Source organism: Pleurodeles waltl, chromosome 12 (assembly GCF_031143425.1).
Source record: "Pleurodeles waltl isolate 20211129_DDA chromosome 12, aPleWal1.hap1.20221129, whole genome shotgun sequence".
In the NCBI taxonomy this organism is placed as follows: domain Eukaryota; kingdom Metazoa; phylum Chordata; class Amphibia; order Caudata; family Salamandridae; genus Pleurodeles; species Pleurodeles waltl.
Window position 1 is genome coordinate 601,988,270 of NC_090451.1, and position 19,033 is coordinate 602,007,302.

At 40.6% G+C, this 19,033-nt stretch overlaps 1 protein-coding gene across 5 annotated transcripts in view; it reads right to left on the reverse strand.

Annotated features, from left to right (window-relative positions):
- The window catches only part of METTL25B (methyltransferase like 25B), a 237,649-nt gene that overhangs the window by 132,290 nt on the left and 86,326 nt on the right, over positions 1 to 19,033 (reverse strand). For all 5 annotated transcript variants that reach the window (XM_069217836.1, XM_069217835.1, XM_069217834.1 and 2 more), the window contains exon 3: positions 9,150 to 9,279. In XM_069217836.1, coding sequence (XP_069073937.1) covers positions 9,150 to 9,260 — 111 coding nt within the window. In that variant the 5' untranslated portion in view covers positions 9,261 to 9,279. The remainder of the gene's footprint in view (positions 1 to 9,149; positions 9,280 to 19,033) is intronic.

Genomic DNA, 19,033 nt, shown 5'->3' on the forward strand with positions numbered 1-19,033 from the left:
TAGGGCCTTATTCATTTTAAGAGACTTGATTGCTCTAATAATTTTGTCCTAGGTCTCAGGGGAGTCGAGTGGCTTATCTACTGTTTCAGTGTTGGTGGATAATTGTATGTGCTGCAAGTACTCTCTATAGTCTTCTGGGAGGGTTTAGTATCATAATTGTAAAGGGATTTGTAGAATTCTTTACAACTATCTAAAATCTTTTAAGGGTTTGCATGAAGTTCGTTCAAATTGTCTTTCAGTACGGTGGTATTTTCTTTTTTATTGACTGTGTTTTAAGTAGGAAGCCAATGATTTACCAGCTTTATTGGACTTGCATAGTTTCAAGCTTTTGTATTTATTGATCCAGACTCCAGCTCTATCACTTAGGATTTTATTATAGTCCGATTTTGTATTTGTAAGTATTGAGAGGGTGAGTGGATCATTATGAGATATGTGTTTGGGGTTTAGATATATAATATCCCTTTCTATTTCCAGAAGGTAGCTGTTATAAGATTTGTCCAATCTGTATTGACTCTATATAGGTGAGCCCATGACAATTGCTTTAAGCGCGTCCCAGAAGATGGTGGGAGAGATCATATCACTTGAATGATCTTTTATTAATTAAGTATACTGTTTTTAGCAATGGGTTTTGAGGAGGCACCTAAAATTGATTTGCCATTAAATCTCCATATTTTCCCGGATGGTCTACAATTCGTGCCCAATAATGACAAAGAGATGGAAGAACGATCGGAGATCAGGCATGGAAGAATGTCAGATTGATGAATCAAATGTGTATGGGTTTTAGAAATGAGAAGATAATCAATTCTGGAGTATGAATGGTGAGAAAAGGAAAAGGAAGTGTAGTCCCTGGTATCGGGATGTTGTAGTCTCCAGGTATCCGAGAAAGTTAATCTTGAGCACGATTTTAGGAGATCTGGACAGGTGATTTGACGTTTTGGATTGTCTGTCTAGGGTGATATTCATGGGGAAATTTAGATCTCCAGTCAATACAGTTAAACTATCAGTGGGAATCATGAGATAGGGGAGTGGTTAGTGATTCCCAAATTTCTGGGTTTTTGTTATTTGAGCCGTCGACATTGAGAATATAAAGCAAATTAGTGATTTTAGAGAGTTTGATCAGAATCCATCTACTGTCATCATCGGATATGTAGGAGTCAACAGTTAAGCCAGATTTCTTAGTAAGCAGCTTTATCACACCTCTTTTCTTATTGATACCAGGAGAATCACTAATCCAATTTCGACCAAATTATATTAATTCTTTCTGGGTAGTATTGGTTACCTGTAATAGGATTATGTCGGCTTTAAGTTTGTATAGGTAACTTTCTATTTTCTTGTGCTTAACTGAGTGATTGAAATCTTAAACATTTAAGGAAATCAATTTAAAATTGTTATTAGGGGTACTGTTATTCATATTTTAAGTATGTAAATGACCGTATGGTATATGAGAATACAGAACAGACAAGACTGGCAAAACACATTGGTATAAGATGGACAGAGATCATGGGAAAGTTGTAGGGATCAAGGTAGGTGAACACCTATTGGCGATTTATCAGGGGCATCTCTAAATTAGTTTGCAAAGAATTAACCTAAAACAAAGTCAGTCCCAAAAAAAACCTCCCCCACCCACTACACTCTCATCCACCCACCTCGCCAAAAACAATGAATATGAGGCAGACGGCAGCCAGGTTAAGAACCCTACCACCGCAAAGCTGCAATGAGTTATAACAAGAAAACATAATAACAAATCTGTTGTACAAGGAGAATAAGAACTGTGATAACTATAATTTGTCGGAGAGCACACAGAAGCTATAGCATAAGTTGAGCTAGTCAAAGAATTGTGTAATCAGCAGTATCTGAGCAAATATAAAAACCTAGATAATGAGTTAAAGTCATAAACATCCTTTAACCTAGGTAGGTATTGCTGGTGAAAAAGAGAGGACAGAGAATTATACGCGAGTACACATGTATGCATAGGAGGAGACTGTAAGTCTAAGACAATATCCAAATGATACAGATAATCCTAAAATAGAACTCAATTAAAAGTGCCTGAGGCTACAGGAAATAGCGGTGACTTTCATAACACAATAGCTAAGAATTGCATTAAACATGGCTGTACATGCATTATAATGACATTAACTATTAGTAGGAATAGTATAAGCAGAATATAGAACCCGGCATAACAAGAAGACAGTAATGTTAGTTAGGATCATTTAATGTCAACTCTGCAGAGATGAATAATGAACTTTAAAGAGACAAAAGGAATCACTGATCAGGAAGATTTATGGGATTGAGTTCCTGAGGGATGATTTTGGGGTTCCATAGAGATTTCATCCCTTTCATCCATAAGGCTTATAGGTCTCTATAGTCAGTAAAAGTGTGAGATTTTCTGTCTGCTACAACCCTGAATCGATCTGGACCCGTAAAAGAAAATAGGAGGTTTGAGTTTTTTCAACTTAGGTCTTAGAGCAGAGAGTCTTTCCTTACTTCCACTGTAGATTTGGAGTAGTCCTGAGATACAACCTTTTATGACCATTCCGTAAGATGTGGTTGTTCTTTCTCATATAATTTAGAATAAGTTCAGTATGTTGGTATCTAAGGGGACTGCAGACAATCTGGCAAATTGAGTTTTTGTTGGGTGATCTGAAGGAAGGAACATGGTGGGCCCTTTCTAGTTCAAAGTCTTTCTCAAAAGAGATGTTCATCGCTTGAAGGAATCAATTCTCCAAAAAAGTTATACATGGGCCTGAAGCATCTTCTGAACCCTCAGGAACTCCAAAAATGCAGATATTTCCTCTACGATTTCCATCCTCTAATTTGGCTATATCTTTTTGCTGGGTTTTGTTTAAGAATTGAAGTTTTGTATGTCTCTGGAGACATTGTTAGAAGTATCCTCCAATTTACTAATACAAGTTTCTGCTTCAATTACTCTGGAGTTAATAGTATTGATATCTGTCCTAATCGCATAGAGTTCCTGCTGCATCATATCTGCGTTAGTTTTAGTAGATTTAGCCGGGGCATGCACTTCAGTAAGTCTTTTCAAAATCGTGGCCATTGCAGTAGTGATGTCTGATTTCCCTTTAACTGGAGTCTGGTAAAAGGGGATCTGGTTTGGTGAGTTTATGGCTGGTTTTAGTTTCTTTTTCAGCCATGATGTCAAGATCTGAGTCAACTTTATTGCCTTAGTTGTAGTGGCAAGTGTCTGATAGCTCTGCTGGATGCAAGAGCTGAGGGAGACACCCACTGAGGTTAAGTGCCTGCTCATCCAAAGCAAACAGAACTGAACGGTAAGGGTGTTGATTTCTGTGAAGCCCAGTTAGTAGAGACACATGCAAGAAGGAGTTGTAGGCAGTAGTAGCTGTTTACAAGGGCAGCAATAATGTTGTGTCTATAAGGGCAGTAACAATGTTCTATAATGTTCCATAATAATGCAATAATAATGCTCTGTCTTCTTTACAAATCTGCACAACAGAAACATTGAATAAGAAAGGAGATGATCAACATGAGGCAGCAAATGTTAATAACTAGCCATAAGGCATCAGATAAGGTTTATCAGAATATCGAAGTACTGTTCAGTGAGTAGCAGGATGCAGAGTCGAGATGCATTCACGTTATAGTGGCACCGCCATCTTAAGGTCAGGAATGTGCAAGAAACCCAATACCAATTTCAGCAATGATTGGCATTAAAGCAAAAAAGGAAAGTCTCACAAGGCTGAAATATTGGTTCTAGAGGGTTCCCAGGTAGGGTTGAAATGCTAGAGTATATGGCTCCCTTATGCGGTGGCTCGATGTGCGTCCTAGTGTGGAGATGAAAGACACCAGTTAATGTCGACCATTTTATGTTTGGCGTGTGGGTGCTCCGGAGGATCGGGTCGTGCTGGAAAGAAATGCCAGTAAGTGCGCTCAGGTACAGTCGCATGAGTGCAGTCGCTGATAGTCCTCTGTAACTCCCATTCATGGAGCTAGTCTTATTTTCCCAAAATTGGCATTGTGGCATGCAGAATTCATCGTTTAGCAGATCGTGTTGGCAGGAGCAGCGGAGCCATGCTGCCGTTCACAGCACCGTCCAAAGTCATGCCCCAGAAGTACTAAGTTCTAATGCATTTTATTTTAGAACCTACTTAAAAATCCATTCAGTTCATTGCATTTTAGTAAAGTGTTGCCAGTCACAGACGAAACAATCCTGAGTCATACCCTAGGTCTCTAACCTCTTCTTTAGTGCTCTATTGCACCCCATCTAGGACTGCGCTATATTCATCCGTTCATGCATACATTTTCACAAGTGTTACACCTGCTTGAATTTTTTTACTCTCAATGTTCCTCTTTTGAACTTTTAATGTTGGAAAGCCCCAGGGACTTCATTTAGAAAGAGCCCTAGCTAGTGAACACAACAAACAAGGAATACGTTCTGATCACTGCTTTTACAAACACTGTGATTTACCTGGTTTCACCAGTGACCTTCTAAAAGTAAGCATGTCTACTTTGTTTAAACAATCATTCATTGGTAACTATTTATTAAGTGTGTTTGTGCTTCAACAATTCAATATACTGCTAATGAAAAAGGAAAAGGCCCCCTGGGCTTGGAGGTATCCCGAGTGACCTTTTTCTATCTAATCCTGAGGTGTGGACTCCCTATCTCAATGCTCTTAGCAATGCCATTATGAGGGGTGAAGAAATGCCACCCCCTTGGCTAGGAGCAGTTATTGTACCTATCTATAATAATAATAAAGGGGGGAGGGACCTACCCTCCAACTATAGACAAATTAGCTTGCTGGATAATGTCCAAACATTTTTCTGCAGACAGGTACTGGCGAAGTTACAAACCTGGGTCACAAATAACCATGTTCTTGAAGATGCCCAGGATGATTTTAGGTGCAATATTAGTACCCTTGACCAGGTCTTCTGGTTTAAACTGCTATGCTGGAAGTATATTACCCTGAAGATAATTTGTATGTTGCCTTTATAGATCTATGGTCAGCATTTGACTTAGTCCCAAGGGACAGTTTGTGGGAGGTACTTGAAGCTTACCAGGTCCCATGCGAGCTATTACGATTTTAAGAGCTCTCCATACAAACACCTTTGCAAAAGTGAGGTGGAATGTGGGTGGGGATCTAACAGGCAAGATTCCCATTCATCGGGGGGTAAAGCAAGGCTATGTATTGGCTCCAACATTGTTCAGCCTTTACATCAATGGGGCAGTTAAAAGGCTCTCCCAAAGCAGGCACAATGCCCCTAAGTTAGTTGGAACCGCATTCGCAATATTAATGTTTGCAGAGGACACCATGCTAATTTCTAGAACCCCTATGGGCCTTCAGGCAGAGCAGATTCTTTTGTGGCCTTCTGCAAGATGAGAGATCTTGAAATCAATCCTCTGAAAACAAAATGTATGGGTATTAACACCCATAAATCGTTCAAGGGGAGAATGGTAATTGAAGGCTCCATAATTGAACAGGTCAAACATTTTGACTATTTAGGGGTCTGGCTGTCCGACACAATGACTTGGACCTACCAAACTCAGAAGAGCAAAAACCTTCTTAAACAGGGAGCCTACCCGATCAGTAGGAAACAGAAGGTAGCTACTTGGGGGGCGATGTCTCTGGTCCTTCAGGTTTAAAAAGCTGTGGCTTTATATGCATCCACTTATGGGGCCGAAATCTGGGAATGTGCGGACGCTACGGCCCTCTTAGTAGTGGAGAACAATTTCACAAGGGGTTTATTTAAGACAGACAAGAGCACGCCTCTAGCCACAGTGAGGTTTGAATTAGCATTTAACCCTATTAACTTGGTGGTGGCTATAAAACCCTAATTGTACTGAGTACGGCTGTAGTCAAATGAGGAGCTAACACCATATAGGAACTCCCTAAGTGATCTGATCTCCTGTGATTCACAGGTAGTGACGCCATGGTTAAAAAAAATTAAAATGCACAGCGAGAAGCTGAAAATGACAGACCTTTGGGACTTGCCAGCAGTTGCCAATAAGGGAGTCAGGCAGAAAGTGAAAAAGTGCTTATTTGAATTACACCCTGGAACAGATTTGGTTGAACTATGATAACCAGAATCTGACCGGGAAATTCCTAAATGTAAAATGCTCTCCAGCTTATGAGGATTTTATGGATGACATTTATCCACCCACTGCCAAATGGCTTTATCTCCAATTTAGATGTGGGTCCTTACCTTTAAAAACTGCAACGACCAAATTGGACAAGCAAGATTTCTCAATGTTCTGTCACTTCTGCCCTTTGGATAAAGAAACCAAAGCTCCTTTTCTTTTTTTCTGTCCCCAGTATACACAGCTCCGCAGAAATTTGATAATTGTGGTATGTAAGCTTCTGAGCATTAGGCATTATTGGAAGGCCCTGCGAATCCTTAAATATGAAATAAAGGCTGTGAAAGTATTCGCAGTAGCCAAATACTGAGAGCACTCATGGTATATTAGACGGAGGGGGTTGCCCTAACAGAAATTTCGATTAATTGATTGTACATATTTTGTTTTTAGTGTCTATATAGGCATTCAACGAAGTTGCATATATTACTTATCTTGAACTGTATTGCCGACCTTTGAGAGTCATTTGGTTAGATCTCTGCGGGAGGTGGACTACTCCCATCCGTTATATATCTCTGGGAAGCCTTTTGGGCTGTCCAACTGGGACCTAATGGAAAAAATGATCATTGTACACTCCTAGACAAATAACACGGGTCTGGTGATTTTAGCATGGGTAGCTGATGACGTAGTTGAGCACTGCTGCCTTTAAACGTGTATCTGGAATATCTCCCTGCATATGAATTTTAAATTTTTATTCTAAGTAGCACCAAATAATACATTTTGTAGGTGGACTGCCCTCATCCGCTAGATATATACTGGGAAGCCTTTTGGGCTGTCCAATTGTGATATAATAGAATAAATTAGCATTGCACACTCCTAGCCAGTTATCACGGGTCCGGTGATAATGTTTTGGGCAGCTGAAGATTTACTTGAGTAGTACCGCTTTTAAATGTGTATTTCTTTTATTTGTTTGTATATGTATTTTAAAGATTTTATTCTAAGTAGTTTCAACTAATATTTTTTTTATATTGATCCAATTATAATTAGGCATGCACGTTATATAGACTGTTCTTCTAAGGTATATTTTTATATATCTATGTATGCTTTTATGATTTGTTTAACCGAAATAAAGTAATGACTACTACTGCTACTACTACACAATATAAGTAGCCTGCAACTATAGTCAAAATATACGGTGAACCTTTGTATGATGTCATTAGGGTTAATGGTGCACAATGCCACTACAGCAAACCAGTGGTAAGAGTTCTGCATACTGCAAAGTTTAATTTAAGAGTTGCACTTGTCTTATCTATACACATTTCTGGGAGATTTAAAACAATGAGTTCTACAATGTCCAGGGTTACTTTAGTTCTGTATAGATTGAAGGCGTTTCAGTCAAAGACTGGTGGAACTACTATGGTCTATTTACTGCTATCACCGGTGCTTGTTGAATCTTTTGGAGTCAACCTCACCACCCAGTTTGTACATATGAAGCTTGACGAGAGTCGAGAGAAGCACTCGATTGTGTGCTACACTTTCCTATGTGGAACTCTTAAGCTTATGAAGCCTTCACTGAATTCATCTTTATACGCTGTTAGCACTTTGTTTTTTAAGTGACGTCTTCTGATCAACCAACATGTGCTTTGCTCTAGAACATATGCCAACTGCTTTTTCATGGGCAAATTGTCATCGTAGTCTGAGTTAAGAAGACCACTCTATACCTGAGGTCATGTTATGTCAGTTTTGTTGTGCACAGTATTTTGTACAAATTTTGTACCATTCAGTCTTAAAACAGTCCCCACGAAGCTATGTGCACTATAAGTATGTAAAGCATCCTTCTGTCAATTACATAAGTTCTGATAACATAACCATTATCTACTCAAAGCCAAATTCTTCTGAAAATACACATTTACTACTGGAGTACCTGAAAATCACCCCTAATATAATGTACAAGTTGTTATTAACTGCTAGCTTGCTACTTTATTTTGTGAAAAAACACAATGTTGCTGGTTCACAGGATCTGTTTTTTTAAACCATACAGGTGATATCATCATTACTGACGGCAAGCACTTTAATTTATTGCAAAGCCTGGCTGTAAATCAAATTGATTACATACAGCACAACAAGGCACAAAGAAGTTGATGTTTCCCATACTGCTAGAAACATGATGTGCTTTTAACTACAGCCTTGTTTTTAAGATCTTCGAATTTTAACTACTATTTATTGTATTAAGAAACTGTTGGGTTTATTATTTACAGGGAGTGACAAACAAAGGCATACACAAATGTATTCCTCTAAAGGGGCATAATGTGAATATACCGGGTCTTTTTACCAAGTTCATATCACCATTGTCGATCTGCAGAAATTGACTGGGTCAAAAAAACATCGATTTTTGTCTTAACAACAGCTTTAACACTTGTGTAACCACTGTTTGGAGGGTGTAATAATTTAACGAGGGATCCTAACTGAGGCCTGGTAGCTCTTTAGTGATGAAAACAGCCCCGATTTAGTTTTAGATGGCTAAACTTTTAATGCAAGCTAAATAGTTGTGGGTGCTGCTATGTTATATTAAAAAGTCTTCTATGTCTGGGGAAAGAAGCAATCACAATGCATCTCTTTTGGATTTCATTACATATTCGTTCAACAGAGTGTGTCATGTTACACGTTGTTGTTTTTTGTGATTTACTAATGTTGGTATGAGCCACACAGCAAGGCAAATTGTGGCCTAACAACAAAAGAAACTAAACTAAACCAACATTAAAAAAAGAACAAATTAATAATGGATATTTAAATGTCTAAATGAGACTAAATATAAATCTTCAAAATCTGTGCAATGGGATATTACTCTGGTTCAGACTGAAAATGAAATGGCAGTCCTATTTCCACAAAAATGATAATAACTATTGTCATTAACATTGTACAGAAGGTTAAAACTGTGACGTCCTCTACACAATAGAGAAATAAATTACATGGTATTATTTCATCCTGAGAAAAAACATAAAAGAATATGCTAGGACTATTTAAATGGGAAAGCCTGTAGTGCTATTAGATAAAGCCTCAGATCTGCACGGGGTGTGTTAGTGAAATGGCTGGTATGACTTCTACTTACAATAATGTAGGAGTCTGCGATATAGCCGTAGACAGAGAGAACACGGGTAATGTTCAATGCCAGCAACTTCTGTTCTTCCGGAGGGAAGGGGTGGGAATGGAAATCAGCCATTTTAATATATGACAGTCACCTAGGGAAAAAATGATAAGCTTATTAAACTGATAATACACTGCATTTCTCCACTTTTTATCCCACCGTTTTATTGGCGGTTCGGAAGTTGCTCTCAAAATTACCCCCTTCATATTTCATGAATATACATCTCAGCTGCGTTTATTGCTTAATTTGATACAAAAACATTTTACATCTGCCAAAGAATGCAATAGTGTTTGGGGTTCTTTTTTTTCATATCTGCCTTGCCGTTTTATTGACAGCTCTTTTTTTAACATTAACATTTTCATTTAAAAGGATTACAGCAATACAATAAAAATAGTATAGATGAGAAGTAAAGAGAGTGCAGTGGTATTTCACATGTTTCACGAGGAGCCAATAAAAACGTTTGTAGATTTCATACAAGACAACGTGAAGGCATTGCAGATCAAATCAGCAATACCCACTGGAGAGATAAGATCAGCAAAATGTGTTGGGTATTATAGCTGCCATGGATAGCGCCCAGGATGAGGTGGTGGTATGCTTCTTGTGTGAGGGGAGCGTAAAGTAGAAGAAAAGTATGCGTTAGAAAGAGGCATAGTTAGAGAGGGAAGTTGTGCAAGGGTATGGAGGAGGTGGCATGGTGGTGGGGGATATCCCAGGAGCCTAATTGTGGATGGAAGGTTGTTAGGTGGCGTTCCGTTCAGGACCTTTTCTCTGAGGGTATGGTGGGCTATATGTAAGCGTCTAAGGTTAACTAAAGTAACGTAGGTTTTCTAGGGTTGAAGTTGTGGTTGAGATTAATGTTGCAAAGCTTCTAAAGAAGCATACCCAGGCCCATCAAGTGCAGTAATAGATAGATTTGAAGTCTTTCTAATCCCAAATAGATCGTTTTTGACTCCTAATGAGAGAAATAAGTAAAATAGTAGGAGATTGGCTTTGGTAAGTGAGGGGGAACTGAGAAGAATCCAGGTGCCTAAACATGCGAGAACTGGATCCAGAGTTACTTTACAGTGTAAAATATTATTTATGGTGTTGTTGATACCTTCCCAGTATGAATAGAGCAAAGGGCAGGAAAATAGCATATGTTCGAGGTCCCCATCCTCGCTAGAGCAGTTCCAGCATTTGTCCGAGTTTTTAAGCCCAGTCTAAAGAGTTTGTCCGGGGTCCAGAAGGATCTCTGTAACAGCCAGTATTTACACTGTGAGATGAAGGGGCACATTTTGAGCTTAGTCATATGTTTTCCATATTTGGGACGAGTTTTTCTCAGTTAGATGAGTGTAATCGTCTTTAACACAGGAGACTAACCACTTGTTTTGAGATTTTTTATGGAATTGGGATTGTGTTTCTGAATGATTTTATAGAGGTTAGAGGCTTGGTGGTCTAGACCTGCTACTAACACTAGTTTCTTTAGCATGCTTGGAGTTTGTGGATTTAGAAAAGATAGATTACGGTTAATCACAACTTTGAGTTTGAGCACATAGTAAAATTCCTTGTCAGGGATGTTGAAGGTTGTTTGTAGGACTGAGAAGGAAATCGGATTGGCTCTATTGATCACATCCTTAATGTATATTAGAACATTGGAATGTTGCGAGCTCCATTGGAGACAATGAAGTGCTCAGGGCTTTTACTGGCTGGTAAAAATCAGGAGCGTCAACATTCCAATGTTCTTTGTTCATAGCAACAGCTGTGAACAAAGGCCTCAGGGAGCCCGAGGGGATTTCAGTCCACTCGGCTCCGTGAGGAATTTGTTTTATTTATTAGAACATTCTGCCCTCTAGTGGCAGAATGTTCTAATAGCCTTATAAGCCTTGGTAGCTGGGCTATACCGGCAATTAATGTCCTGCTCCCTTGTTAAAGGCCCTCGGTCTTTAACACTGGAGCGGGCCTTTAATGGCCAGTATAGCCATCTATGGCGGGCTCTAAGGCTATAAAATATTATGCGATGACCAGGTGTGCCAGTGGAGGGTTTTACCGTCAACATTTATTAGTGGGTTGAGCCACAGCGAGGCGTAGGGAGAGTGTTTGAGTTTGACAGTGCATTTGCTGTCCAGGTGTTTTACTGACAGTATATTGTCCCTGATTATATTTGAGGAGTGTAGGGGCTTAAAGTGTTTCATTGAGATAGAAGCTATGGGGGTGAATGAGGAGAAGAGACCTCTCTTGATGTCTGCCCAGATAGGCGGGGGAGCAGAGGGTTCGGGTGAATCCAATGTATAGATTGTTTGAGTAAGAATACCATTTGAAGTTTGCTAAAGTTGGAGAGACTGACACTACCTTTCTCCTTGTACAGCAATAGGACTTTGGTTGAGAATGTGGGCCTTTTACTGTGCAAAATAAACGGAATGATAATCTTGTTGAGGAGTTTAAAAAAGGTTGTACAGGGAGAAGGCTTATTATGTTGTTTACCTACAATTCTATTAGCATTTTGGCGCAATCCAACTTGTCCCACCAGGTCAGGTGTTAGGGTGACTATATCTCAGTGCGGTCTAGTATTTTTTTAAGTAAGACAATTTCAATGTGTGTGCAAGAGTCGGGCAGCAATACACAGAGTTGTAGGCCCAAGTATTTAAGGTGATGGTTTTGCCATTTGAGGCTACTATTGCCAAGAACTGTAGGGGTACAGAGTGAGTTTAGAAGGTAGACGTCCGTTTTCTCTTTGTTTAATGTGCAGCCCAAAGCTTTGGCATATGCATGAATCAGGATTAGGACTTTAGGTACAGCTGCATCTTCATCTTCGGAGAAGATGAGGAAAACGTCGGATTATGCTGCCACTTTGCAGGGTTTGGAGTCAAATGGGATGCCTTTTATGATGGTGTTGTGTCATAATTCAGTTGGGAGGGGCTCAATGGCTAGAAGAAAGAACAACGGGGAGAGTGGGGCATCTTTGCCTGGAGTCTTGGGAAAGATTGAACCTGTCAGAGAGGGAACCGTTTACCCTGACACTGCCCAAAGGGTTGTCATGTAGTGAGAATACCATCCGCTCAAAGGATGGTCCTAGGTTGAGTTTTCTGATTACCAAACTTAGAAAAGGCCAAGATCCTTTGTTGAAAGCCTTTTCGGCGTCCAAGGCCATAGTATCGCCAAGACATGGGCCTTTTATGCGCAAAGAGTCTGATGATAGCAGAGGCAAGTCTTCCCAGTATATATATTTGGGAGGGGTGTATTAGTGAGGGGAGTAAGCTAGGACTTTAGTATAGATCTTACAATCTACATTAAGAAGGGAAACTGGCCTATAGTGTTTGGTATCTAATGGGTCTTTGTGGATAACTTATAGCCTCTGAAACATCCAGCCCTGTCTTGCCTTTAGAGGAATAAAATCAAAGAGGGATTTTAGGTGCGGTATAGGTTGTGGCTGGACGGTTTTGTCGAAACTATTTAACAAGCCGTCAAGCCCCGATGATTTCTTTGTTTTAAGTTTTTTGATCGCTTTATATATTTCTTGTATTTCGAACGGTTTGTTTAGGGTGAATTCGTCTGCTTCTTCAATTGAGGGGAGTTTGTTGTGATGAAGGTACTTTTCACAATCTGAGACATCTGGTTGCCAATGTGGATTGTATAATTCTTTGTAGTATTGCGCAAAGCAGTTGGCTATGTTTTAGTCTCCATTTCTGTTTTCACTGATTTGCTCTTGATTGCAATAATCAACGACTTTTGGCTTTTGACCTTAAGGTAGTTGGCTAGGAAATTCCTGGCTTTGTTGAATTCACATAACATTTTTGCTTTGTGGGTGTTCAGCCATTTGTGAGCTCTCTTGCTTATTAGTTTATTGCTCTGGTATTTTAGGCTTTTCAGGTTGTTGGCCGTTTCCGTGGAGTGTTTGGAGACTAAAAGGTGCTCAAGCCATTTTACTTAAAATTCTGTTTTTTAAAAAGTTTTTTATTAGCTGTCTTGTTTTTGTTGGTCATGATACTGATCATTCTACCCCTGATTGTTGCTTTCATGGCTTTCCAGAGTGTTTCTGGAGAGCTCTCTAGAGAGACGTTATCTTTGATGTAGTTAGCGATTGCAGAGCATGTTTTTCTCTGCTGGCTGGGTCATTTAGTAGTATCTCCTTGAGACACCATAGTCCATCTGGGTTTTGGACACTGGATATTGTAATATCTAATGAACTACAGGCATGGTCTGAGATAATAATGAGCTCAATGCTGGGGTTGGAGCAGGAAGGAGTAAGTTTCTGGCTAGTAAGTATGTTATAAATCCTTGAATGGGAACTATGTGGGTGGGAGTAGAAAAGTGAACTCGCTCCCTGTGGGGTTGAATAGCCTGCAATGTCAGCTAAGTTGTGTGTTGCCCATCAGTTTTTAATTTGTTTGTGGGATTTCCCTGGTCTAAGTTTGCAGGGGGACAGTCTATTTAACAACAGGTCCATAGGAAGGTTAAAGTCTCCTCCTAATAGTATATTAGAGCTATTTGGGATTTCATTTAGAATGCCACTTAGGTTGACCCAGAATGAGAGGCTGTCGGAGGTGGGTGCATCTATGTTCACAGTAATTAATTCCTAATTGTGTTTGGATATTTTTTAGATGACCCACCTGCCTTCTGTTTCGTGCATATTATTAATGACTTTATTGCCTGCCGATCTGCCAAAGACAGTGGCGATTAAGTTTTTCGTGTCAGAGTCCGGGGAGTAAGCCAGTTCCGTGTACCAGATGTTTAGAAGGTTGCAGGCGATATCTCTATCTATTCTGCTCTTTTGCAGTAAGAGAATATCGCCTTTCAGTTTATGGCAGTGTTCTATAATCTTCCTCCTTTTGACAGGGTGGTTTGGCCCTTTCCTGATTAACAAGATAATCTTATGAATGTTGTTAGGGATAATATATGCTGTGGGGGTCTCAGTAGAGCTTGAGAGGATCTGAAACACAAGCAGCATAGTTCAAGTTCCAGCAAGTCTTGTGGGGAGGAGGGCAGGATGGGCTTGGCCAATTAGGTTTGGGATATCCCCGGGTGGGAGAGAGAAGGGTCGGGGGCTAGGGAGGCGAGAAAACCAGGCACATGAAAGGAAGAAAAGTAAGGAAAGAAGATAATAAATTGAAATCCAATTTCCCATCCCAAGATGGAATGTGGGGCAGTGGTAGCCACAGACCCGCCCTGTGGAAGCTATGAGAAGGAGAGGGTGATGAAGGCGGCTACGGCAGCCAAGGGGCGAAAGTTTGATGGATAGATAGCTTAGTGATAGGCAGGGAGCAATAGGGATTCAGGCTCAGAGTCGAGAGTTGGGAGGCTAACTCACAGTGGTGTTCAACTGACGTTGGTTGATGGTCATTTGGAGCAGCTTTGGGAGCCCTTTGGGCTGTTAGTTTGAGAGAGAACTTGTGAGTAAGCAGACACTATATAACTGAAGTTAAACAAACATTTCAAATGTCTAGGGTGTACAACTGGGGAGACAGCATTGAAGCTTATTCAAAAAGCATGTTAATACAAAGTATCACCAATCAGAGAATTCATTAAAGGTCTTTTGACTAACGAGTCATCCACGTACAGTCACCCTCAAGTCGTGCTGGTGACAACTATAACCTAATATGTCAGGTAGGCTGGTAAATAGTCCTCATAAGACATTTGCCATCTTTACAGTTAGATAAGCCTGTTATTGAGATCAGATATAGTGACTACGACAACATCAGCATTGTAGAGGCAAGGTGATGAACATGGAGAACACATTTGAACTTACAAAAAAATCTAGCGTTTTAGTCTTCGCAAGAGGTGCAATGTAAGTGATAAGACAGAGATTGCCTCAGAGGCTGTGTTAGGTTGAAGTTTGATCTAGCTATTTTCTCTGTCCAAAAGCGTTGCATGTGGTGGCCCTAGAGTGAGTGGGAGGGAATGAGTGTGCATGGTCATGTATATATGAGAGTACACATGTCCGACTGTGCAAGTGTAGCGTATGATATTGGTGTAGGTTAGAGTGTACGGTTGAGAGTGGGAGTAAAGTTTGGGTGTGAAAGTGGGAAGGGGTGTGTGCCGATATGAGACAATGGGTGAAGCACTCATGATTTGGAAGGTCACATAAGACAATGCAGTCGAGATAATATAGAGACTTAAGGAAGTATTGTTCTACAACAGTTATGTCAGAAATTAGTGTAGAAGCAAGTGTGATGTTGTAAGGGTGCAGAAAATGGGCGGAAGAGGTCAAGGCCAAGGCACCTGGGTGTGTGTGTGTATGTAGCCCATAAGATATGTTTGCATGTATATCCATTTTAAACTTCATTCAGAAACCATCATATATAAGATGGGGTGGAATTCAAAAAAGTGTGTCTTATCTGACAGAATGGAGAGTAGTCAAGAACAACCGTTAGGGATATGTGTAACAATTGAATCAGGAAATCATCTCTTGTTGCTGTTGGTTTTCATTATAAGACTGGAGCTCTGTGGGTTCATCAAAGATCAACTTTTACCCATGCGTTGTGAGAGGGTTCCTTAGAGCTAGGCAGCCTTTCCTGCGAAACACCCTCTCTTTTGCATAATCTTGGGATATTTTGATCTTGATGTTATTCCAAGTTAGCGTTTTTGATTTTGTCATGTGTGTCAAGATAGTCTTGGAGTTGTTGGAATCGAAGAGATCTGAAAATTAGAGGACGCCAGGTTTTAGAATCCAGGATTGGTCTAGTTGGGACTCTTTGATTTCGAATGGTCTCAAATTTGATTCCAAAGGTTTGTGGTACCCATTGTTTGAGGATGGAGACACACGAGGAGACTTGGTTTTCAGACCCTTCAGGCAATCCAAATCTTCTGAGGTTTCCTCTTCTCTCCTATTCCTGTTCTCTAAATCTGTTGTAGTTCTGGAGAGATTGTTTACGTGTTTGCTGGTGGCCTGGGATGTCTTTTTGTCTTTGAGGTTCTCATCTTCTAGCACAATGAATCTGGATTCAGTTTCCTCTATTCGTGTGGACAGGGATTTAAAGTCATTCCTCAGGCCAAAAATCGCAATTAAAAAGAGGTTGGTATTCACTTTGGTGCCTTGTGCCTGCAGTGCAAAGAGGTTGCGTAGAATTAGGTCCATTTTGTCGTTGCCATCTAGGGCTTGTTTTGATTTGACAGGTGATTCAATTGTAGGTGGGTCCTGTAAGGCCCTTCTAGGGGAAAGTTTTTGTTCTTTGCTACCTTATGGCCCTTCGTGTCCGTGTCTTTGAAGTCTTTTTTGTCAGCTACTGTGGGTATGGATACTTGTAGTGGGTCTGCCAATTACGGATATTGACCCGTTTTTGGAGGCTTGTGGGTTACTTGCGTTGGCAATGTTTGACACTGGTGTGGCAAGCTGTGTTGGCTGGGGCCTCAGTGCTCATCACTTGAGAGGGGTGTGAAAAGCGGTAGAGACACTGTTGCAGCATGATCAGAGCACAGTACTTATACAATGTAATATTGTAGAGTAAACAGGTTGCTGTTGAGTTAAACTGGCTCGCCACTCAACAGGAGTGACAAGGGGATTGCAAGGGGAGGGATACAGTAATTCTGATCCTGTTGTTCTAATCTGTTGACCCTGTTGTTCGCTGGTAGGGAGTTGGTAAGACATGCTCTGTGACCCTGTTGATGATAGTTTTCCTGTTGTTTCATTGTTGGGCAGTATTATACTGCCTGCCAGGTACTTTAAAGATCATAGAGGCTCTTGCACCTTCAGTGGCATGGAGAAGTGGCATTGGGCCCTGCGGTAAAAGTTATCTCGCGGGACTACTACCAACAGGATCAGGTAGTAGTCACCGCAAATAGAATATGAAATATACCACTAACTTTAATTAAACATTTCCAAATGAAAAAGGTTTTGCCTTGCCTGGCCCTCTCCCCAAACCCGGACAGCAGCTAAGAAATATCCATCCGTTGTTTTGTAGGGAGGGTTCAATATGCAAGCACGATACATATTGTCACTTCCACTGGTGCTTCTATTCCCTGAGCCTGCTTGACTTCAGTGTATTGACATATATTTACATTTGGAGCCTGGTACCACCAGACCACATCTCACAATGTGTAAGGATTACCACCATTAAGCCAGGGAAACCATTAGCGAGAGGGGACACCATCACTAATATGCTATTCGTGCCCACAATATGTAATGAATTATCATCATAGTGTAGAGGCCTTCATTAAAGGATCTCCAGGATATGCCAAGAATCATTACCATAGTGCCATAGTCAAAACTCTAGTAGGAATGGCCATCATTTTGTGGTTGAGTGCATGTTAATAAGCCACCTCGGCTTTAGTGGCTTATTCATAGTCACTTCAGGTCAGCACATTCTAGCAAATCTGTCTCTCAACGTGCTGTTAGCTAGAAGCACTTACTTCTGTATGAAGGGCAATCTGTGCACATGTAAATGATCACTCACGCTAATTGCCTAAGGAGAATTTAAATGGTGAGTGAGAATCCTGGTGTCAACACATGCCACTAAAGCCAACTGTGCTATTTGGTCACAGCGTAAGCTGGGCACTTGCATTTTGAAACATACAAAAGAGTAGCACACTGATTGTAGCACACATTAATTTGCTAACATTTTCAAAGCTGCCTCAAGTTCCCCAGAGGAACAGCACCATCTTTTCCAGCCAAGTGTCCAATAGACAACATTGCCGGTTTCCGTGTAGCTTATGTAGCTTCTCATCTTTTATTGCAAACAATGGTCTATGTGGAAAGATACATACAGTAAAAACATGTTTTTCATTAAACAAAACTTTTTCAAGGTATTAAATTGAATTGTTTGCACATCATTCTAAACTTCTGGCAGGAAGCTGTACAGAAGATGACAATCCAGTTGAAGGAGAGCTAAACAAGGCTGTCCAGATTCTGTCAGTCTGATGTTAGAGTGGAAATTACCCTAGGATCGCGGATACACAGTCCAGTGGAAAAAGTTAATAAGTGCTTACAAAAACAACGGATTAGTCCTTGCCGGCATCCTTTCTTTCAAAAACCCAAGCATTGGCAAAACGTATCCATCCTGAGTTTTGGAGAGAGGACTGGCTAAGCATGTACACTATTGTGCTACATTTAAGTCTTGGGTATGGGTTTTCTTTGGTGTAGCTACCCCAAATTTAAGCCCCTCATCTGCACATTCCAACACTTTCACTGGTTTGGCAGGGTTGGAATTATCCTGGTTGTGATCATAGTTTGGGGTGGGCTAGGTTCTGTTATGGTGGGTCGACAGTCTTTCCTGCCATTGAGGCAAAGGCAGAATTTGAATATGAATACAAGTGCGATCTGTGAAAGCATGTCGTGATCAGTTTTACATTAGGTTAGCCACCTCACTGAAAGAAAGCAAACTGCAGACAGCAGTCATCAATGAAAGTAGGTGTTGTTGAAAAACCCTCACAGTGGGATGCCCTCAGCTGGACCTACAGATCCATGCTTCCAGAATGCAGCATGCTGTGCACTCATAGGTGCACTGAAGCTCCACAGGGATCCCGGTCCAGATACAAACAGATTTTACAACACAGAGAAAGCCTCAACCGCCATTCAGAGCCAGGCTCAGAGCTGTAACTACAAATGTGAATTTCAAAGACTCAAGAGCAGTGAACACTAGTATAACTGTAAGTGGTGGCTTTTTGACATAATGACTCAGGGCCATCTGCTGTATAATTTCCTTTACGCAAAGAAATGGGATGCCCCGCAAATCCCTCCATGCTTTCAACTCTAAGGCTTCAGAGTGAAACATGTTTTCAAACTGTTTATTGAGTGTATGTCCTCTTTCTCCCCCAGTGCCCACCTCTCTCCTGATCTTTCACTCCCCATAGACCTCCTTCCACATAGGCAACTCACTCTCACTCAATTCCTACAGTCCACCTCATAGGAAACCTCGTGCCTTCTTGTCATGTAACCA